Below are 24,469 nucleotides of genomic sequence, written 5' to 3' on the forward strand. Positions count from 1 at the left end.
ATTGTGGAAGAAAGGGCTGGTCAGCCACATTTTGGAGTATTTTTCTATGCTGCTATTTTTACTCATAAGTAAAGAAAAATGTACAGCACAAATCTAAGTCGCTTGCTATAAAAGTAGAAAACATTTTTTGTAAACTGCCACCATTTCAACTGAAAATGTTTCAAAGATCCTATACAATGTGAGTAATGTGCAGTAGGAAAAATATCAAGATTTTTGTCTATGTTTAGAAGGTTGTATGCCTGCCCACAGGAAAGTCCTGTCTGAATTACTGAAAATCACTAAGCAAAATTAGTCACTTTATAATATTAACAATCATGCTCCTTTATTAGATTTGATGAACAGTAGTCCATGTTTAAAGATAAAAAATATTTACGTCTGCTGAACATTTGTTTCCTATAGACCGATGTGCCCTCATCACACACAAGGACACACATATGGTTTTCTTATATGGAAGTGATACCCCCATAGGAAACTGCTGACAGTGAAGCAGGATACAGTCAATACTTGTTCTGTAGAGCGTGAGAAGCAACGTAATATGTTCCCCTGTGAGAAATATTAGTTACCCTGGGGTAGATGGAGATCAAATAGGGACACTTTCAGCAATGACAACAGCTAGGCATGACCCCAAAGGTAAAATACAGGGTTGGAACCATGCAAAGGAAAGCGCAGCTGGGGAAAGGGGGATATGCAGTTTGGGACCAGTTAATTAGTTCCTCTTCCACTCAAAATGGCCCACTCCCAAAGATGTTTTCCTAGTTTAAAACAGGTGTGGGTAACACAGGCTGTAGGCTGCCCCCACCACACCCCTGAATATATATTTTTAGATTTATTTATTTTTAACCAACAAAATGGTGCTCCATACCAGCTATGGAGTGCTAAAAGCAAACAAGCTAAATTTAACCCTTTTAGCTCTACAGAATGGTCACTGAATTAAACAGCAAAGCAGTGATTTTTTAAAAAAAGAGTTTTAAAAATGTATTATTTATTTTCCCAGTGTGGCTAATAGAGGAGGGATTTGGGAGCAAAAATGGCCCCTGGACCTCCCATGGGTGCCTGCCCCTGTTTTTGGTTTAAAGCACCCTTTGGGGCTTTGTTATACCCATGTGTACCACATACTTTCTCTAAACTCCAAGATATTCTTAGACTACTTGGGTGTGGACACTTAGCTCAAATGGAGGAAGCTTTTTCATCTGAAACTCAGAGCCAATTGTACTATTCTCCTGTATATTTGTGTAATATTTGTTGTTTTGAATCTTCTGAGCTACCCCACCTTCCATGACACATAAGGTTGTACATACCCTTCTCCAAGCTTCTCCAATACATCAAAGACTTCTTCAGGCTGTTTAGTCAAGCTGTCCTCACTCAGCTTTTTTAGCTTGCTAATAAAAATATTTGAAAAATATTCAACCATTAGTAATTTGCAACAGACATTAAAAAGGTTAAAAACTCATTTGTTCTTATACATTCATTTTATAGCATTTGGTTTTATTAGTTATCCATGAGTAGAAAAAAGGCAAACCAAACCAGAACTTATAGATGCTTAGTTCAACTGACATCAGTGAGGCAACAACACACATCACGATAAGCCAAGATGTTTATTTTTCTGAATAAGCCATGATGGTTTATCATGTCATTGATTTTCCTCAACTATGGTAGCTTATTTAGCCAAAATAAGTCACTCTAAGCCATGGTCTGCAGTGAGGCTCATTTAAACCATCATGGCATATTGTGGTGTCTGGTGCTTCACAGTGGCTTAAAGAGTATTTTAAAGATTTGCTTGACAAGAGTGGTCAAAACCACTACCACCAATCTGTTCCAGACGGCAGATCTCTGTTTCCGGGGTCTGCCTAGGAACAGATTGCGCTCACTACCTGCCCTGCCCTAAGCCTCCCCCCAGCAGTGCGCTCCGTGAACTACTCAAGTGTCAAACGCCACCTTGGTCAGGAATCAGCAGCTGTGTAGGTTTTTTTCTGTGCATCAGGTGCATCCCCATGAGGGGATACTGTGTATGGAGTGTTGTCCCACTCCTACAAACTCCCAAGGATTTACAGCCACTGCTCCCTTTTTGGTGAAAATCTGTTCTCATTTGTGCGTCTTCGCAATTGCACTGGGTTTTCATTGTGCATCAGGTGCCTCCCTACTAGGGGAAACTGCATTTTTGATGCAAGTGGGCAGGGAGAAAGCCCAGATTGCCAACTGCTTAAAAGGAAAATAGCCTGGCCTGCTCTTATGTATCAAAGAACAGCATGGCATGAACTCCCTAATCAAAGTTCATGATTGCTGGGGGGGGGGGTGGAATCAGTGGTGTGAGGAGCAGCAGAGATGCAGGCAGGTGACACAATGGCAGTGCAGAGCATGACAGGATTTGGTTTCTAACGTAAAGGAAGTTGGGATACCAGCCCAGCCCAGTGGGAGGACTGTAGAGGAAAAAGCGGCGAGAGCAGAGAAATAAGCTACACACATAGGAGACTTTCTTATATGACATGCGCTCTTGTGAACAAACCAGACACAACAGTGATGAACCATGATGCCCCCTACAGATGACCATTGCGTGGAACCTATCAGTAACCCATTTCCAAACATCCTAGAACTGCCTCTGTTTGTTCAGTCCTTACAGAAGGTTCAAGATCAATAGTTTCTCCAGCCCTGCTCTATGAGCATCTTATTATCATTGATCCAGTCCCAGCAAAGGAAACAGGCTACATTCTCTAAATTAAGCACAAAGCTGTAATGTTTCAGTGTGTATCACACATACCTTCTTGAACAAGTGCTAATCACTAGCTAGCTCTTATACTTTATATCTGAATAATTATATTGGTTTTTAAAATACAAAATAAAGTTGTTCACATGTTAAAGAGAATCTATGGGCAAATTGTTGTACATTAACACATTCAAGTAGAAAGGTTAGCATTGTAATCCAAATCATAATAGTTGATCTCTTGTCTATATTCAAGCCAGTTTTTAAAATTCCAGATTAACTAGTATGACCATTGTCAGCATGATGCTAATCATGTTTACTCGGAAGTATGTTCCTCCCTTAAGAATATAAGAACATAAGTGCCCTGCTGGATCAGACCAAGGATCCATCTAGTCCAGCACTCTGTTCACACAGTGGCTAACCAGCCATCAGCCAGGGATGAACAAGCAGGACATCCCTTCAGTTGGATTTAGTCCTAGGTAAGTCTACATAGCATTACAGCCAGAGCCTTTGAGTCCCCTTTGAAGACAGGTTTAATGGAGGACCAAACATGGAAAGAAGAACTATAGAAATAATCCAAAGAGCCTTGGCTTGCAGGGGTGAAAAGTCTGTTCAAAGAAAAAGACAAGACAAAACTGTTGCCCCGCTGGTATCATTTCCCTTCCACAAACATACACCACTAAGTCTCAAGCACAGATATTTGATTGCTGTACTACAAGTTCCCTCATGAAATCAGGAAGGTAAGCTGCTCGAAAGTGAAGCTAGTTGAAGAAATAAACCACTGAAAATTTTGCTTCAAGTTCCCTTGCAAGTAGCAGAGGCTGCTTGAATGTTTAAAAAACAGTTATGAAGGGCAAAGTTTATTTTGATGTAGCAGGATTCAGCTTTGACAAGGAATCCTGCCTACATAACAATGCAATATTATTCACAACATGGCACAATAGAGGGTTCAGCAAAAAAGTATGGCAAACTACGGCCAGTGTAGTAACATTTCAAGCTGAATAATTTCCTGGGTCACCGCTGGCTAAGCAAGCTGCAATTTTCCCTTGAAGCTCAAGGATTTCTTCCCATACATATAGTAATGTTAGTTTTCCCACATTCAAAGGATGCAATCAACAAACCAGAAAATGTGTACTACTTCTCTCAATCACTATTTGGAAGAAGCTATTCTCCTCAATGTATGTTTGTATTTAAGGAGGCTAAGCAAAGCATGTTTGCACTTGCCATGGAAGTCCCATTGAACTCAATGAAACTTATTTCTCAGTAGAAATGCTTATGATTGTGATTTTTTGCTGCCGAAAGAATGAAACTATAATATTTCTGCTCTTTCCATGCAGGTATTCCAAGAGGGAGACTTAAATACTTTTATGTAACCAAGTTGTTGTTGTTTTTCTGGCAGTTGCCAGATTTCTTCCCAATTTAAATTGCAGGTGCATATTCATTTTTGCTGAAAACGCACTGTGAAATGGGAGGGAGAAGAGAGTTTCTTCCCCCCTACCCCAACATCATAGGGAAACCATAATCACACAAATACAGAACCATTGCCTTGGGTGCAGCATGCAAACAAAGGCCCTCTTTCCACAAGGGCAGTAAGATACAAGGTGTGGTTTCTCTTCCAGATTCTCTCAGCAAGAACATATACACCAATAAGATCAGCAGAGACCAAGCACATTTGGCTAACCTACAGAATTCCTTCTCTACAAAAAACCTTCCCAAGTCGTTCTGACTTAGCAACCGTTATCCATCTCTTGGTTACAGCATGCTTAGACTATTGGGGGTCCTTGCAGAATGTCCAGAAGATACACCTGGAGCAAAAGGCAGCAGCTAAGCTTCTAAACAGACCACAGAATCAGGACTATATTACACCTGTCTTCAAAGACTTGCAGTGGTTGCCAATTGCTTTCCAGGCTCAATTAAAGCTGTTTGTTTTAGCCTTAAAAGCCCTAAACAGCTTAGAGACTGTTTGTCTCATTATGAACCCGTATGGTTATTAAGCTCTGCAGGAGAGGCCCGTTTTAGGGCACCATTGCCCACAGAAGACCATTTGTGGACATGTGTAAAAGGGCTTTCTCTTGTGTTGCTCTAAAACAGTGGAATTTGCTCCCCCAAGAAAAGCCATTCCTTTGACTTTTAGAAAAGGTGTGAAGGCACTTCTTTTTGGTTTCGCCAAGGAGTAAGGAAGCTTTTTCCCCTCCCCAGCAACCGCCCCCCCCCCCAAAAAAAATACTTTTCCTTGTAACAATTAGGCTTTTAAAAGGTCTCTACTGGGGCCAATAGAGACTTTTTAAAAGTCTTCATGCAATGTGGGAGCAGGGAAACTGTCTTATCTTCAATCAGAACTGTCCTTAATCAATGACTGGAGATTAAGCACAGAAGATGGCAGACCAGATGAGGAACCCTGTGGCGATACCCACCTTTCTGCCCCTTAGGTATGTCTGCGATTTGTATGTCTAGTGAGTGCGGAATGTTTGACTGAGTGGGTGCGGCTAGTGATGCAGTGAGAGAGGGGGAGGGAGAAGTATAAATAGGATGGCTAAGGGGATTGCGAGTTTAGTTTTTAAATGTGTTTTGTTTGTTTGGTGGGAGGTTTGGTTTTAGTCTAGCTTGTGCTTTGTGAGAATGTTTGGTGTGAGGAGTGAGAATTTTAAGGGACTTGGGATTGTTATTTTGAATATAAAATATGCAGGTTTCATTTAAATTGAAATACTAAAGATTTTTTAAATTTCATTAAACTTTACTTTGTGTTCTGTTACCACAAACCACATGTCAGCTCGGAGTGATTACCTGCTATATTACACAGTGTAAAAACATCTAAAAATACACCTGCTGTTCCGTACCTCAGTAATAGAACCTATTTGCTAAAACCCGTTATCTTTTTCCCTCACATACAGGGGAGAGGTTGTGTTGTTTTTACCCTTTCCTCAGGCTTTTCAAGAGGTAGCGCTTGGCTTGAGAAGGGTATGCTAGGCAAGGCCTTCTGTATATAGTCGGTGTCATCGCAACTCCCCATGGTCTTTGTTAGGTCTGAGTGCTGGAAGTTCCCCATCCCTGATTTAGCCTTTCAAATTATGTAATTTTTAAAAATTCACTGTTTTTACTGTTCTTAAGAACATAAGAAGAGCTATGCTGGATGAGACCAAGGGTCCATCTAGCCCAGCACTCTGTTCACACAGTGGCCAACCCGCCATCAGCCAGGGATGAACAAGCAGGACATGGTGCAACAGCACTCTCCCACCTATGTTCCCAAGCAACTGGTACACACAGGCTTACGTAATGCCTTGAATACTGGAGATAGCACACAACCATCAGGGCTAGTAGCCATTGATAGCCTTTGCCTCCAGGAATTTATCCAACCCCCTTTTAAAGCCATCCAGATTGGTGGCCATCACTACACCTTGTAGTAGTGAGTTCCATAATTTAACTATGCGCTGTGTGAAGAAGTACTTCCTTTTATTTGTCCTGGATCTTCCACCAATCCTATTTTATTACCTTTGGCTTTATTATTTTTAAATTCTTTTACATCACCTTGATGGCTTTTTTTTAAGCAAACAAGGTGATATATAAATGTTAATAAAAAAAATAAACAAGGCCCAGACAATGAGTTGGATCCAAAGATGCCTTTCTACTAGCTTAAAGCTTCTGCTTTATTGGCTAGTTCCAATCTAACAGCTGGATAAAAGTGACCCCAAATCCAGAAAAGTTCTGTTTGTGCAGGCCCTCTCTCAAGACCTTTTCATTGCCTGCTAGCATCTACATGCTACAGTCTAAATCTTTCTTATTACTATGTTTCCCATACTATAAAAAAATATAGCCCTCAATACTTACATTGGTCCTGCATTGCGAGAAGATTCACAGAATAGCATTAATACATTTTCTCTTACCACTCACAGTTCTTCAGACATAACATTTACTCTGCTTTAACTGAATGGTCATTTCAGGTCAGCCATGTGGGTTAAGCAGGTTTTAAAAGAAAATAAAAACCAGTGTGGTCCATTGGACAGCAAATTAAAGGCACTTCTCAATTATGTAGCAACAAAAACATATGGGGAGGGACCATAGTTCAGTGGTAACGTTTAACATGTAGAAATTTCAAAAATGACATGTATTCCTTATTTAGGAATTCGATCCCTAAAAGACAGAAGAATGTACTGAAACTAAATTATGGGGAAGTGTGGAAAGAACTAAAGAATGATGTAGACAGATGGGAAAGGATAAAGCTATCACTCTCAGGTCGAATTAAGACTATAAAAATGATGCTATTACCAAAATTTACTTACTACCGCAGGAAATTCCAACTAAAAGGTTTAAAACATGGCAAAACAGGACAGAAAAAAATATTTTAAGAGTAAAAGACTACGAACAGCAAAGGCTTTTAGATATAGATCTGTGCAAGAAGGACGATGGGATATACCACACTGAAAAACATATTATGTGAGTTAGCAACTAAGACATTTATTAACAATAATAAAGGAAGGGACATGTACACTGTGGGTAGAAACAGAAAGGGAATTGATAGAATTAAAGGAAGAAGAACAGAATGTTATATATTAGAAAATATATAAAATGACAAATAAGAAACAAAGGAAGCACAATAGAAGTATTGAGATACTTTCAGGACTGATTGGCAAAAATACATGGACTATATGAAAAAAGAATCCAACAAAATAACTTTGGCATAAGTTTACAGAAATGTGTGGGACTCATGAAAAGAATATAAATAATCGATCAATATACCACCTTGGAATAGAAAAAGAAAATGAAAGACACAAGAAGAAAAACTTTGAAATGGACCGAGCATGGGGAGGGAATGGGGAGGAATTTTGAATTAATATCAATGTGTTTCATTTTTACTTTCACTGGATTTTATTTTGAAAACTGAATTTTAAAAAATGTAGGAAGTCTCCAGTTCATTCCCTGGCAACTCCAGTTAAAAGTATCAGGCAGACCCCGGAGAGCCGCAGCTTGTGAAAATAGACAATACTAGCCAAGATAGACAAACAGCCTGACATAGTGTAAAGCACCTTCTTAAGCCAATGTTTGTTGCAAGTTTTATGCTCATCAGGGAGCCGCAATAACCAATCCCAATTCTTTGGTGAACATGCCAGTATAATACATGTTTGCAAACATGTGTACCATATTCACACATTATTGTTCTACATATACATGTAGTAGAATATATATTCATATACATTATTTTCATAGAATCATAGAATAGCAGAGTTGGAAGGGGCCTACAAGGCCATCGACTCCAACCCCCGACTCAATGCAGGAATCCACCCTAAAGCATCCCTGACAGATGCTTGTCCAGCTGCCTCTTGAATGCCTCTAGTGTGGGAGAGCCCACAACCTCCCTAGGTAACTGATTCCATTGTCGTACTGCTCTAAGAGTCAGGAAGTTTTTCCTGATGTCCAGCTGGAATCTGGCTTCCTGTAACTTCAGCCCGTTATTCCGTGTCCTGCACTCTGGGAGGATCGAGAAGAGATCCGGCCCTCCTCTGTGTGACATCCTTTTAAGTATTTGAGGAGTGCTATCATGTCTCCCCTCAATCTTCTCTTCTCCAGGCTAAACATGCCCAATTCTTTCAGTCTCTCTTCATAGGGCTTTGTTTCCAGACCCGTCCATTTTCCAGGTAAAATAAGAGCATGTAGAATTGCCCTCCGACATAATGTGAATTTTTTATTCAGATGTCCCACATTTGCCACAAACTAAGCTGACAAGACCCTGTCCAACCCCCTCCAATATAGTATTGGTCCACCACTTTTCTGCCAAGATGTCCGGCTTGCCAAAACCCTTCTGTCCAAGGAATCAATTGTGTTATGCCTCTTGTTACAACCCAGTCCCACATTGTTCTTACTTGCATATACACATATGATCCTTTGAATCTGCTTTGGCTACACTGTATATTATAAAGAACCTGAAAGTATGCAAACCAGGACAGAAGTTCTTAACATATCCTACATGCCAAAGTGAGTATTACATATACCTGTTTTTAGTTTCTAAATGAAGCCATGAAATTTCCATTAATTGCTATGTTGACTCTTTGCTTGTGACAAATGTTGCAGACATTTATTGTGTCCAATTCATTTTAAATTAAAAGTGGCATCCAAAGGAGAAGAAAAAGTGGCATGTGACCCAAAAAACAGAGTTAAGAAAACTATTCTACAAGAGAACAAATTGCTTATGAATACTTGCATATTTATAACCACATGTAAAAACAAACAGCTTCCTTAATTTAAAAACTTAGGAAGAGAAGAGAATATATATGGAAATTGTAGGCAGTTCTCATGCTTACAGAAGCCAGGACCGAATGTTTCTTCCTAAATGTAGAAAATGTCTTCAATCCAAGTTTATATAGGTGGGACAGAGGGGGTGGGGGCACCACATACAAAAACTCTTGGTGGTTACTAATTCAAGTGTTGTAGTTTGACATTATTATTAGTAGTAGTAGTACTAATACTACTAGTATTAGTATTATCATTATTGAAAAAGTAATATTAAAGAGGCTCAAATATCTTTTGAGATTGTTATGAACTCCCAAAATTCTGCCACAAATGAAAGAATTCTGCCACATTTAAAAAATGTTTAAATTCATTTACCCTTCCTATTTAATACATTACATTGGGGTGCAATCCTATGCATGTTTAGACAGACAAAACTCTTACAACTCCCAGTATTCCCCATCCAGAAAAAATCCTACATGCATAGGATTGTGCCTTTACTGGATGCTTACTGCTTAGAGCTGTGAGTTCCACTAAAAATAATAACTGAGAGAATCTTAGGGTCCCTGGGCAATTGTCCCACAGGATGCCTTGGATTTCTGTCTCCGAGGTCAGAGACAGCACTCTGACCTCAGAAGGGGAACTGCAGATCCGAACCACCCCCACAATTCCTCACAGCAAGCAGAGAATACTGTGCTGACTGGCTGCCTCTCTGCGACTGGAAGATCAACCTTGGAAAGTGTTCTGGCAGGAAGAAGAAACCCCGATACCATTTATCCTGAGCCTCCGATAGCCTCCTTCCCTCCCTCTCCAATGTATCCTTGCTATACAGGCTAAAAAGCTGTTCTAGCAAAAAAATCAAAGATCAAAGAACAGGGACGCAAAGATCACCTCCACCACTTCTCCACCCATAGGAATCTCGGATGTTTCCAAGTTCAAATACTTCGAAGTAGCAAGTTATGGAAAGCAATGGAGCTCAACTGTAAAATTAGAAAATGATTTTAAACCATGTAAAATCATTTAAAATTTTGATACTCAACATCTGCACCAACCCCTATTTCTGCAGTATCAGCATAACATCATCATTTTGGAAATTGTGCTCTCAGTTGATATTCTAAGAGCCTGTTTCACATGGATGGAATCTCATTATCTGGTGCAGAGTTCAGCATATCAGGTACTTCTACTTACACTTTCTTTTTGTTAAGGGAAGCTTCAATACTTATGGACAGTAACTGCTGAACTACCAGATCATAAGACTTTAAAACCCTATATAATAAAATCCTGTGGCTACTTTCAATGAATACCTTCCCTACCAGGCATCTTAGGGCTTGTTCAACAGGACTTCTTGAAAATCAACAGGCCAAATTAGTCATGACTAACTTAAATCCCATTGATTTCAATTGGACTAAAGCATGACGATCTTAATCTGGATCCAATCCTCTGTAGACCTAGGCCCTTTCTACACCTAAGGATTATCCCAAGAAAATTGAGGGATCGTCCCTGCTTGCTCCGGGGATCCCCTGTGTGTCACATGGATGCACAGGGATGATCCCGGGACGACCCCGGGGGGAAAAGGCAGGTGTAGAAACACTACATTAGCTAAAATAAATGCATGGCAGAGTGGTCAAAACAGCCCACGGGCAGCATTCAGCCCCTGTCAGGGCCAACCTTATCGTTAGGCAGACTGAGGCAAACAATTCAGGTGGCAAAGAAGGATGAGTGCTGGTTTTTGCTGTTCCCCCCACCCTCCAAGAGGGCTTGCTGCCTGCAGTGGATACTCTCACAAGCCCTCCCACCATGGCATTTGCCACACTGAGAGAGCAACTAGTTGGGCTCTCCGAAGCAGCCACCACCCAAGATTTACAAGACCTTATCTTACTGAAGTCTCCTGAGAGGTGGATTGAAGCAAGCTCTTGAGAGACTTCAAGCAAGCTTTCTGTAGCAGGGAGAAAGGGGGCAGTGGTTTCTTATTTATTTATTTATTACACTTCTATACCGCCCAATAGCCGGAGCTCTCTGGGCAGTTCACAAAAATTAAAAACATTCAAAGTATAAAACAACAGTATAAAACCATAATATAAAATACAATTTTAAAGCTCAACCAGATAAAAACAGCAGCAATGCAAAACTACAAATTTAAAACACCAAGTTAAAATTTATTTATAGACTGTTAAAATGCTGGGAGAATAAATAGCTTCTTGCCTAAGGCAGCATGATAGGCTAGAATGAACTGGAAATCAAGCCAAAGGTAACCCTTTTAGCACCAGACTTCAATGGCAAACCAGCTATTTTTCCCCTCAGAGTACCCCACGGTGCCCTAATGAAAGCAGCTCACAGGGGGGCAAAAGTGGCCTCCAGACCTCTTACAGTTGCCTACCCTTGATGTATGCTCAGGGCACAATTAAAAATCTCTTCAATGTCACAAATGCCGTCCTACCTACCTCCACATCTTCCACTTCCTCCATTACTTTATATCTTGCCAACCCTTCCCCCTCCCTGTCATCCAAATCCTGGAAGCAGGCTATTGGCTGGATCCAGACTTAGTCATACTTAGAGTAGATCCATTGAAATCAATGGGACTTAGGATAGTTACAACTAACTTTAAGTATACTGCTTTAAGTATGACTACATCTGGATCCAACCCTATGTGAATATATGCAGAATAAGCATATGCAAATAAGCAAAATATGCAGTTGTTTGCAAACTATTTGATTATTTATTAATTATTTGTTTATTTATTAATTAAATGTGCATACATTCTAATTTCAGCAACTGTATCCATTTAAAACCACAGCCCTAATGCTGTCTTTTCACAATAATGGCACCATTACCGGCAAACCTAATATGCCTTGCTATAACTACAAAGTAGATTTGATGACCATGCGTAGATAGCAACATCAACCATCGCTGGATATTCCAACGTTCTAGAAGTCACTACCAGTCAAAGTAGAAAATATTGGGCTAGATAGACAGAAAAGAAGTTGTCTCATAGCAGGTCAGACTATATTCTCCATATGAATTAGGTAATTTCCCCACTAAATACAGAGATTCCCACAACTCGACCAAAAGTCCAAAATCAGGTTTTCACTGATGTGGTGGTCTTTGGTACATTGCTTCAAACTGCAGGTGGAAGCTCACGTGATGAAACTTTTCCCCAGACAAAACAAGCAATGTTCGCGCAAAATACTTAATAATAAGCAAGTGTGCTGGTGCATACTGCCCAATCATTCCCACTGGCTCTTCCTGCAAGCAACAGCTGCTGAACTACCCAGGAATTTATGAGGGCCCCAAAACCCTCAGTATTACCTCTGAACCCTGGCCAACTACAAAGTGCTCCTCACTCCTGGTAAATTACTGGATATTTTAGTTCAAAACTGGCCCACCTGGGCTACTTGGGGGGGCATGCCCCCTTTGCCCCATCCACCAATCATCTGGTGGTTTCCTGGCTTTTGTAACGTTCTCTGCACCACTACCACATTATAAAAAGCTGAAATGCATTTCCTAAGGTTTAGTTACTTAAAGTAAGAGCTTTAAGCTAAAATATCCTGTATTTTTGGCCCTGCCCATTTATTCATTTGGCCCCACCCACAATTGGAAGGTAGCCCCCAAAAGCTTTGCCGAAAAAGAATTCAACCCTCAAGATGAAATAAATCCTATACCCCTGCTTTATCTGCTTTCCATTACAGGAGGAGCCAACTGGAAACGATTGGGTACTGGCACTTGGTTCATGCTTAAATGATGATGATGATATTGATGATTATCTGAAATGCAACACACATGCATAAAAAGGGGAGTAACCGGGCAACAAATAAATGCTGTGCCCATGCGCAGCCCACAAAAAGTAGCATTTGGTGTGCTTTTGCAATTGTGGTTTGGGAGCTTACATAGCATACCAAGTACAATAAAAACCACAAAGATACTGTAGGGAAAAGACAAAATGAAGGAGGATTCAATACAGGCTTGTAAGCAAAAGTTACTAGGTATGGAAACCTGCACTTCCATGCAGCACACATAGAAGCGACCCTCCCTCCTCTAGGAGCTGCCTTCATTCTATACCGGGCATGGCGGAGGAGTGGAGCACTCCATCCCTTCTCCACCAGCCTATTGACTTGTCTGCTTGGAATTCCAGGCTGCCGATGGCTATCAGCTTGTGCTTCAATGGTTGGCTCAAAAGCAGACCTCCTAAAAGCTATTACAAAACAGAAGTGGGTACACTGATGACTATCTAGAGGGGCTGAATTTCACACTGTGGGTCACGGCTCCCCAACACAGCACCTGCAGGGACCTCCAATGGACTCCCTGCCCACTTCAAAAAAAAATTTTTTTAATTTTAAAAGCCTTGAAAAACATGAGGGCATGGGGTTCTTCTTCCTGTTCCTAAAAACTGTTGGTCCAGCTATTCAGAGGACAAGAAAAGATGGAAAGAGATCCGTCTTGGCTCCACTCAGTCTTCTTTCTGTCCAAACAGATCTTTCCCCTTTGCTTGCTTTGTCTCTCTCTCTCCCAGACTCTAAACTTGCTAATTCTCTTCAACCAAACCCACTATTTCTCTTCCCCATTCCTAGGCTTCTTCTTTCTCTCCCATCCTAGCCCCTAGCCTTGCTTTTTCTCTCCCACTCATCCATTTAAATTGCTGTTTCTCTCCACTCCCAGCCTCCAGCGCTGCAGTTTCTCTCCCTATACCCCAACCATTTTGTGACTATCCACATCCTCTATGGGAGCCATTTTGTGGTGGCACCAACAGCAGTTTCTCAAATTCCCAAATGTGCCCACAGGCCCAAAAATGTTGGAGACCACTGCAGTAGGGCCTGCAAAACAAAGGCCCAATTTTCAACAACCTTTAGGTATAACAGCAAGATCCCCAAAGAACAGGGTACATGAGTATAAACAAATGTTTCTGAGGTGCAAGCACAAGAATAGCTCTTCCCCAACCTGATGCCCTCCAGGTATGTTGAATTAAAATTCAAAGTCACACTGGGAGGAGATAATGGAATTAAATTCCAAAACACCTAGAAGGCACTAAATTGAGGAAGGCTGGTCTACAATACAGCAGACTGAACAATCACCAAGATAATTTAAAATTATCGTCTTCCCACCACACAAGATAAAAGACAGAGATGTATTACTTAACAATAAAGAAAAAAATATTGTGTTTTAATCATGGTCAATAAACACTCACTAGTGTGAACAATATTGGGTAAGGGCATTCAGTACTCTCACAAATTTCAGTTCTGCCTTCTAGCGTAGTTGCTAAACAATATGGAAGGTTGAGATATGCAATGTTATCTACCCCACCCAAGGGATGAACACAGCGACAAGGAGGGTGTATATACAATAACACAACAGTAAAAACAGCTAAGGATGTGTAAGTTTTTATCTCCTTCATTCTTATGGCAATACAATAAAACAGCATGTACATAAACTCAAAACTCTTTTTTTAAATAGAAGCCCCACATTATTCAGAGGTTTAGTTTACCATAGCTGAACTTCTCTTTCCCACATCCACTGCCTGAGTAAACGAAATCCAGCAATATATTCGGAATTTAAGCATACTCTGACACAAAGCCAGAATCTGCTATCAATGTCTATTTCATCCATACTCTTTGAACGACTTGTGATAATGCAAACAGATCAACATCCCCCAAGCATCTATTCCCACACTCCTTGACAGACAGGGGTCAGATGTCAAGAGGACCAATGTGGCGCATTCAGGAAAATACAACATTCTCTCTGGCCCATGTGAGGGACCAGCAGGGAGGTCTGAAGTGGGTGGTGAGTGTGTATGTATGAGAGAGAGAGATTAATTTCTGGCAGACTCCAATGTGGGGGGCCCTTATCTCCCTTGGGGCTTAAACAAGAGTACACACCAAGGGAACATCGACAAAACAACCCAATGCAGACCAATTATGCTTTTAACATCCTCTTAACCATACTGTCAAAGTGGGTAGATATTACCACACTCACTAGGCATACTTATGGGTAAGAACCACACGTTCTCATTGGTGTCAGCACACATGGCTCCAAAAGAGAATAGTCATTCTGAATCGAAGGGAAGGCTGGGCCTGCTTTTTGAGAAATGTGGTGTTGGAGTTGGTGTGTGCTAGGATGTGTATGCGTGTTTAAAAACGTGTGTGGGAACGTGTTTTCCCACCCGGGGAGTGAACTGCACGTGTATTTACTTACACACACACACACGATATTCTCAGGTCTCTGCGAGACCAGAAGTAGAAGGAGAGGCTAAGGTGTCTGGGTTACATACAATATCAGTCTAAGTAAGTCTCATTCATTTCAATGGCTCTACTCTAAGGAGGGCCAACACTGGAGACAATCCTCTGTTTGCCACACTAACAGGCGGGCACACAGATACACACACACGGTTAGCGAGAAGCCTCCGGGAGTGGGAAAGCGGTCCTGAGTGGGAGTGACGACCGTTCACACCAGGAAGCCTCCCCGACAACTAGAGGCAGGAATGCTCCAGGGAAAGCGGCGAGGCGCGGCCTAGGCCGTCCTCCGCCTTCCTTGTACCCGAAATAAACCTTGCCCCCGCCCGCTCTCCCTCTCCGCGGGATGGGGGAGGCCCTGCTCGTTACCTTTTAGGCGCTGCCTGCTCCATCCTGCGGCTGGCGGCTCCTGGGATAGTTACCCCCCACCAAGGCGCGGCGCGTTGCTATCACCCTGACAGGACCTTGCCAACAACAACAGGGAAAAAATAGCCCCTCAAGAAACTCTCCGCACAACTTTCTTCCGCTGCTGGCCCTTTAAAAGTCGCCCCCTCCTCCTCCACCTCTCGCGTCGTGTCCGCTGCCTGACTTCAATAACTAGGCAGAGGGCTAGACTGCCACTGGATAAATACCGCCCACCTAGCTCTTCTATTGGCTGCTGGTGAGTGGGTGCGCAACGAGTATTGGCCTTTCCAAAAGCCAGTCGGGACCCCAGAAAGCGGAAGAGAAAGTTACTTTAGGCCGGGTGGAACTCGTAAGCGGCGCAATTGCTGTAGCAGCCGGCAAGGGTGTAGTTGCATCATGGCATGTCATTGACGGAGGAAAACGCAGGGAAAGGTCTTCTTTGCCCATCATGCGTTGCGCCAATAAGTTCTTTGCGTGGAGGGGTGCATGTTGGGTTATGTAGTTTTCTCCTATAAAATGCAATGTTTCAGGTTTCTATAATTAGGAGGGGCAGGTTGTAATCACCTCAGTGACAGGCAAATAAATATTTAACATAAATATTTAATGTTTGGTAAATAATAAATTAAGAAAACGATTAACGACTATGAACCATGAACAATTTCAACTTTAAGCCACAGTTCACAATGTTATGGTTGCCCACTGGACCAGCAAAAGTTCCTTGTCCCCATTCTTTTATGACACAATCCTATGCATGTTTAGACGAGGAGTGGGGGGGGGGGAGCCCTACAACTCCCAGCATAGCTAGCTGGGGAATCCTGGAGTTATAAGACTTTTTTTTTTCTGCTTAAGCATGCACAGGATTGCGTTCTTAGTCTTTTGTTTCCAGTTTCTTTTTGAGAGGTGCACTCTTCTAGGAGACATAGCAGTGTTTTTAGTTATGTCTATCATCCGAAGCAATGCACACTAATCCCACAATATATATATTTATTTATTAATTAATTACATTTCTATACCGCCCAATAGCCGTAGCTCTCTGGGCGGTTCACAAAAGTGAGTAAAGTGAGTAAAGATGCTTAAAATATTGTGCACCATATTGTGAGAAAACTTTCACAAAGATACAAAAGTGAAGGGATTGCCCATTTTTTGACCGGTCCTGCTTATGTGTCTTTAGCAAAAGTCTGACATGTGGAAATGTAACACAGCTTTTCCTGACAAGGTGATAAAGCACTAATTACAGTGCAATCCTATGCATATCTACTCAGAAGTAAGCCCCATTGAGTTCAATAGCGCTTACTATAAGGTAAGGGCACATAGGATTGAAGTTTAAGTAAATTTCACCTGCTTTCTGGTAGGGATCTTTTTAAAGCAATCATCACTCCAAAAATATTTTTAAAATCTTTCCATATAAAACATCTTAGCTGTTTACATTTCATACACAACATATCATTATCATGTCTTTTTTTGCTTTTCAGTATCAGTGTGTCAAAATAGGTTTACTATTTCATAAGAAGATAAGAAAAGCCATGCTGAATCAGACCTACACCAAGCAGAATATAACACTATGAAAGCGGTTTGAAAAAGGTATATGGAATGTGTCATGGGCCTCAACAGTTGTCAGTGCACTTCAATACCATTATAAAGCAGTAGTGTAGATCCTGCCCAAGAGTCTATCTAGTCCAGCATTCTGTTCACACAGTGCCCAATCATTGTGGGAGGCCCACAACTAGAACACGAGAGCAATGGCAACTGGGGTACAGAGGCACGCGGCCTCTGATACTGGAAGTAGCATAATCCTCCATGAATTTGTCTTTTAAAGCTATCCAGATCAGCGGCAATTGTGTTTTAGGGTTCTTCTCAGGTCACAACGCAGAGAACTATACTGCTGTTCCAAGAAAGATGAAAGAAGCAGCACTAGATTCTCCCACCAGACTTCTCCATGGTCTTCATGGCTGCCCCAAGATAATTTGCTGCTTGAGGCAAAGGTCAAGATGGTACCCCACCCTGCTCCATGTGAAGAAGCCAGCCAGACTGACAGTTGAATTTTACTTCAGCACTGGTAAAGGGACCACATCCTCCTCCATACTTGAGGGTAGCATGCTAGTTTAGGGAGTACACAGTTCTATCCAACAACACTTCACTGCAGCTACCCACCCACCCCAGTTTCTGCTGCCTTTGATTTTGAAGTCAGCCACTGAAGCCCTGCCTGTATGCCACTGTTGAGGACAATCAGGCTGGCGAATGCTAGGGAGTGGGTTTTCTCAACTCTGGTCCCACAGTTGTGGATCACATTACCTACTGGGGTGTGTCAGGCCCCATAATTAAAACCCCTTAGAAGAACTCTTAGGACACACTTGTTTTCTCTGGCCTTTTTTAAAGATAGATTTTTATGGGCCATTGAGCTGAGATGGTTTTAGCTATCAATTCAACTGTCTAAATATTTATTGGAGTTTTTAGGTTGGGTGCAGAATTAGTTAGAGTAGAACTATTAAAATTAATGGGGCAAGTAAGTCATGATAAACTTAAATCACATTGATTTCAATAGGTCTATTCTTATTATGACAATCTCAATCCAACCCACTCTATTTTACTGGATTTCTATTAATTCATTATTGTTATGTGTAAGTTTATAGTTTTATTAGGGAACAATGTTACATGTTTAGACAGAAAAAAATCCTACAACTCCCAGCATTCCCCCACCTAACCATGCTGGCTGGGATATGCTGGGATTTGTAGAACTTTTTCCTGTCTTGATGTTTAAGATGATGTGCCAAAATTGTTGTAGATTGCAAGCTGAATATGAGCCAACAGTGCGATATGGCTGCAAGAAAGGCAAATGCTATTTTGGACTGCATTAATAGAAGTATAGCTTCCAAATCACATGAGGTACTGGTTCCTCTCTATTCGGCCCAGGTTAGGCCTCATCTAGAGTATTACGTCCAGTTCTGGGCTCCATAATTCAAGAAGGACGCAGACAAGCTGGAGCGTATTCAGAGGAGGGCAACCAGGATAATCAGGGGTCTGGAAATAAAGCCCTATGAAGAGAGACTGAAAGAACTGGGCATGTTTAGTCTGGATAAGAGAAGATTGAGGGGAGACATGATAGCACTCTTCAAATACTTAAAAGGTTGTCTCACAGAGGAGGGCCAGGATCTCTTCTCGATCCTCCCAGAGTGCAGGACACGGAATAACGGGCTCAAGTTAAAGGAAGCCAGATTCCAGCTGGACATCAGGAAAAAATTCCTGACTGTTAGAGCAGTACGAAAATGGAATCAGTTACCTAGGGAGGTTGTGGGCTCTCCCACACTAGAGGCCTTCAAGAGGCAGCTGGACAACCATATGTCAGGGATGCTTTAGGGTGGATTCCTGCATTGAGCAGGGGGTTGGACTCGATGGCCTTGTAGGCCCCTTCCAACTCTGCTATTCTATGATTCTATGATTTTACTATAATGTTCCCTGTTTTCCCAGTATGCCTGACACATGCAAGTTAAGGCAAAGAAATTGGCATAGGATGTTCCTGTTTCATCTTCCTGCACCATCACTAGACTATTTAGCAAATGGGTTATTCCTATTTTCATAGATACTACAATATCTCTCACTTATTGCATTAAAAAATAAGACTTTTTTAAAAACCTAAAAAATCCAGGTGTCTATGGAAGTGTGTAGGGAAATGTCAGCTACAGAAGTTATCCTAAAAGCTTTGAAGGAAATTTGGAGAAAATATACATGCTGCCACTAATTTTAAATGCAATACAAAAATATGTGATTCTGTACACTTAATACATAACTTTCCCTGCTGCCCAACACCTCAGTCCAGCAGTCACCACTAACAAGAAGAAAATGAACAATAATAAAGAATGACAGAATACAGCTGACTTTAACCCAAAGTATGTTGATTGTTAGTTATAGATGGCTCGATAGCAAGTAAATATTTCATGTATTCTTACTGCCAAATAGTCATCAGTACTGGAGATAAAACCTTGAATACAATAGCAGGAGTTTATCTAGAAAGATAAGGGAATCTTATTTCTTCTTCTGTATTTTATATTTCTGGGGAGGAGAGGGGAATTCCAGCAATCCTGTCAAACACAAAATAACCTTGCAAGCTTATCTTAAAATGTATGTTCTTAACCTTGTTGATAGTGTTGTAAATAAATCAGATGCTAAGGCTATTGACCTCCAATATTTGATACCAGATTTAGGTTCGGTAGTAGCACACTACTGGAGAACATTAGGCTGTTGCTTAAATTGATCCATACATCTGCACTCTGCTGTAGCTCGCTTGCACATTGGTACACATTGGACATATGGTAGGCCAGCAGGATTGCTAGTGTGGTTACTGTCCTAGAAAATATCCAGCTCAAAAGCAATAACAGACTCACGTTGTTAACATTACAATATGTAAGCATTCTGCAGCCTATAATGGAAACATTAAAAATAATAATTAAAGTTTAAAAGTTTAGAATTTTACTTAAAATGTTTGGCTTTGCTGTCTTTTAAAAGCAATGTTTTCTGGTTGGCAATCCTAAAAATAATTCCTCACAAAAACATGCAGAAGAAAAGGAAGAAGAGGATATGAATCGGTGCATATACATAATCCATGTCCCACCTCTAATACCCATTGTAGGGATAGCCAGTCAGAAATATATTCTTTTAGACAGGTTAACAAGTCACAATGTCATGATCTCTGGAGTCACTGCTGGGTATCTTCCTTCAAGGCAGCCTAGAATAGATTTAAAGTTAAACCTTTTTGCTGTTGATGCATTGAGTGTTGGGTCCACCAAAATATCTATTTGTCTACCATTGATTTATTTGTTTATTTATTAGATTTATAAACAGCACTTCTAAAAATTTAGAGCTCTGTAGAAAATAAATAATTAAAACCAACATTTTAAAAATAAAATAAAGTGTCAACAAAATTTCGCAGGCACATTTAAATAAAACAAGAACAATCAATAAGCTGCTGTTTAAAAACTAGGCAGTTGGTGAAATAAGAGTATCTTTCCTTGGTGATGGAAACTCAATAAAGACATTTGTCAGACAAACCTCCACAAATGAAAGTTCCATAGATCCAGTGCCACCAATGAAAATATCCTACTCTGTCTCCATACTCATCTGACCTTCTGAAGGGAAGGAAGGAGGGATCTGAAGTGAAATCTTAACCAGGAAGGAACATGTTTTTAACTTTTGTAAACTGCCCAGAGAGCTTCAGCTATGGGGCGGTATATAAATGTAATAAATCAAAGCAAATCAAACATATGGAGGAAGTTCCTTTCTCTGGTATACTGGAACTAGACTAGGGGTGGGCAACTTATTGACGTCTAGGTGTTTTGGCTACCACTCTCATTAGCCCTAGCCAGCATAATCAATGCTGAGGGAGTGGTAGCCCAAAACCTCTGAAGTGCCACAAGTTGTCCACCCCTGGACTAGACTATTCAGGGCTTCATAGGTTACCAACAATACCTTGAATTAAGCTTGGAACTGAACTGGTAGCTTTAAAGTAATCAGTTTACAAGATTATTAAACCATGGATGACTATGGCTAGATCCATGTTAACCTTCGGTCTGATGATCTAGCAGAATTCTTCATATATTATTTTGATTATGGATAATCTATATGACTAATTCAGAAAGCAGAAGCACCCAGGGCAAAGCTATGATGCTAAAGAAGCAATCAACAGGTGATAATATCCCAGAGGGTGAATATTTGCACAACCTGTTTGTTTTAGGAAGAGAAAATGCCAAAATTGCTTTTTTCAATTTGAATACTGAAATTTGTGAATATTTAGCGCACCCCAATTGTAGACTCAGTGCTGAAATTCCCCTCTTCTCTCTTTTATTTATTATTTGTTTGTTTATTGCCTTTATATCCCACCATTTTTCCTCCAAGGAACCCAAGGCAGCATACACAATGCTCCTCCTCCTCCTCTCTGTTTTTTATCTTCACCACAACAACCCTGCGAGGTAGGTTGGGCTGAGAGTCTATGACTGGCTCAAAGTCACCCATTGAGATTCCATGACCGAATGGGGACTAGAACCTGGATCTCCCAACTCCCAGTCCAATACTCTAGCTACTACACCACACTGGCTTTAAGGTACTATCTCAATTGCAAGTACAAACAAGTTAGGTGAGGACTTGTATATGTTCTTCTTAAATCATAATTATAGTTAAATAATTCCTGATCAAGATGTTCATACGTATCCATCTGCCTTATATTATGGCTCTTTCATTTTTCTTCTTTACCTTTCTCTATACAAGCTGGTTGGGATAACCAGCAATATTTATTTCTAATCCCTATCACATTACTGTAATGATTAGTCAATTTTCTTTTCGTACTGAAGAACTGAAAATACATACTTTTATTTTAAGGAGATGAAGTAGCTTTATTCAAGAAATTGAGTTTAACGTCAGTGTTAAACCTGCAGCTGCAAGAATAAGAGATGGGAATTTGACACATTCTAGGTTGAAAGTGATCAGGATTGGTGTTAGAGAACCTTGCCCTCCTGAATAAAATACACCACATAAATCAGCCAATGGCCTTGGCTAGGTTTTCTTCAACAAATAACATGCAAAACTGCAGCTCCTCCATTATCAGTCATGGTCATCTTGCTCACTCATACTGAGACACCAGATGTAAGTAAGGGGCCCAGAGGGAAAGAAGGAGAGGATGAAGTAAAATTAATAATTGCAGTGGCAATGTTCATGAGCTGTTCTGCTATGAAACAGGAACTTCTGTAATTTTTGGAGGCACATATAAAGTTCCAACAGTGCTAAAAACACACTGCTGACTTCAAAATTAGCAGGATTGTTGATAACAACTGAGTAGACAGCAGTAGATACTTGAATTGGGCTTATATATTATTTTCTTCTATGTTTTTATTTCTAGAACACATTGCAGCTGCTTTGGTCTATTCTTCACAGATAGTTGGAGTGCGGGCAGGGGAGTTCATAGTATGTGTACACTTTCTAAATGTGTTATTTCTGGGTTATATCCAATGTTACTCTAACATAACTCCCATTCGTTTCAATAGATCTTCTCTAAGTAGGACTAACATTAGGTACAACCCTCTGTGACTAGGAAAAACAAGTGGCATTATATTGAATTAAAATGATAGAAGTTTTATAGCATGTCTGTCTTATACCAGTTCAGGTCAAACGATTCTAAAATCAGTGCTTGAATTTCCCACATCTGTATATTGAATTAAAGAACCACATAGATCAGAATGTATATCCATTTATAAAAATCTCTGTGTGTGTGTGTGTGTGTGTGTGTATTCAGAAGAAATACATTAAGATCAAAAGCTTTCTTAAATACTTTTGAGAAAGCATGCAGTATTCATGGCCTACAACAGCTTTATATTAGCCCTGCCAATAGAACTGTAGATTCTAAGCTTTAGAAGGAAGGAACAATCACACCATTAGAGTTGATACAATATCACAATAGGATAGTCCCTTTAGTAGGACCAAGAAAAATGTCACCACAAGTTTCACATCCCCCAGAACTCTTCTTCAGGCTGTATATTAAGTGAACTAACATCCACCCTGAAAAAGAGTTCACAGTAATGTCATCAGGGCAGGACTTTGGGGCAGAAGTCAGGACCCCACTTAGCAATATGACCAAACACTGGATAGCTGGTCTACCATGATTTGAATATGTTTGGTAATGCATATTACCATCTAAAGAGGGACCCTTGTAAAATCATTAAATCCAGAGCCTAAAATTACCTAATTTGGTTGGTCTAAACAAAGGTATTACCTTATTGTAGGTCCCCTCCAATTGACCAATGATACCTATGATAACATGGGTATCTCATGTTAGTCATCACTGTTGTTACTCTGCCGCCACTATAGAGATAAACTACTCTCTCTCTCTCTCTCTTTCTCTCTCTCCCATATAATAGAATCTCACAGTGGATTGTAACCACTGTTAGTCTAACTTAAGTCCAATTCACTTCAGGGGAGGGGGCTACTCTAAATTGGCCTAAGGTTGGATACAAACTAGTGTGTCCCTGGCAGCTCCAGATGTAAACAGCATAGCTGAATCAAGGGATAAGAAGGTAAGTGAATGAAAACCCGGGAAATTCTGGAATATGATGGGGAAAGTGGAGCCACTTGCTGTTGGACTGTGCATGAGTTTCCCAGCTTCTCAAAGCTTCTAATATGTCTGCCACCTCACAGCATGAATACATTTCCTTTAAAAAAAAATTGTATTCCACACTTGAAGAAAACCAAGCAGTGAACATGATCAGTCAAGATCCTAAGCCAAAATTAAAAAAAAAAATCAGAGCCTTCCATTTACATTATATTATTTAATATTGTCATTTATTTATTTATTTATTTATTTAAAACATTTGTTTCCCACCCTATATTATTAGGATCTCAGGGTGGCGTACAGACTGAATTTAGGCTGAATTTCACAAAAAGCATAAATTCAGACAGGTTGTTGGGTTTTAAAAAATGAGTAAAAATTACAACTGTCATTGTTTTATGGGGGGGGGGGGGCACTTTCACTTGCAGTTGTCCTGCAGCAAGAAGAGAGTAAGAAAGGATAGCAAATGTCACCATGGGCACCACAGGTTGTTTCGTTATGTTGTTGAATAAAATAGGCAGAAAGAGCGGCTATAAGGGACAGCCATATCAGTACAGGCTGTGTGTAAACAGTAAACTGCAGTTCCAATCAAAAGGTATTTCTGTACAACTCAGACCAAAATCCCGCTGGTCTCTCAGTTCAAGAGACTTGAAAAAATTAAATTTAGGAGGGGCAAGGAAGGTATGATGAGTCCTGGCCAATAGCATGCCTACCTGTTGGACAGGACATATATCTTGTTTGTGGGGGGGGGGGGAGGCATCCAATGAAACAGTATATAAGAGCCCAAGCATTCGTGTATAACCATCTCCTTATGTCTGCGCGGACCAGAACTGCCAACTT

General features: G+C 40.6%; 1 protein-coding gene across 2 annotated transcripts in view; it reads right to left on the reverse strand.

Moving 5' to 3' along the window:
- Nucleotides 1-15,746, reverse strand: part of STK3 (serine/threonine kinase 3) — a 144,015-nt gene extending 128,269 nt beyond the window's left edge. For both annotated transcript variants that reach the window (XM_063130989.1, XM_063130988.1), the window contains exons 1-2: nucleotides 15,508-15,746; nucleotides 1,299-1,379 (exon numbers count right to left, since the gene is read on the reverse strand). In XM_063130989.1, coding sequence (XP_062987059.1) covers nucleotides 1,299-1,379; nucleotides 15,508-15,530 — 104 coding nt within the window. In that variant the 5' untranslated portion in view covers nucleotides 15,531-15,746. The remainder of the gene's footprint in view (nucleotides 1-1,298; nucleotides 1,380-15,507) is intronic.
- Between the last annotated feature and the right edge of the window lie 8,723 nt (nucleotides 15,747-24,469).

Source organism: Elgaria multicarinata, chromosome 7, assembly GCF_023053635.1.
Source record: "Elgaria multicarinata webbii isolate HBS135686 ecotype San Diego chromosome 7, rElgMul1.1.pri, whole genome shotgun sequence".
In the NCBI taxonomy this organism is placed as follows: Eukaryota; Metazoa; Chordata; class Lepidosauria; order Squamata; family Anguidae; genus Elgaria; species Elgaria multicarinata.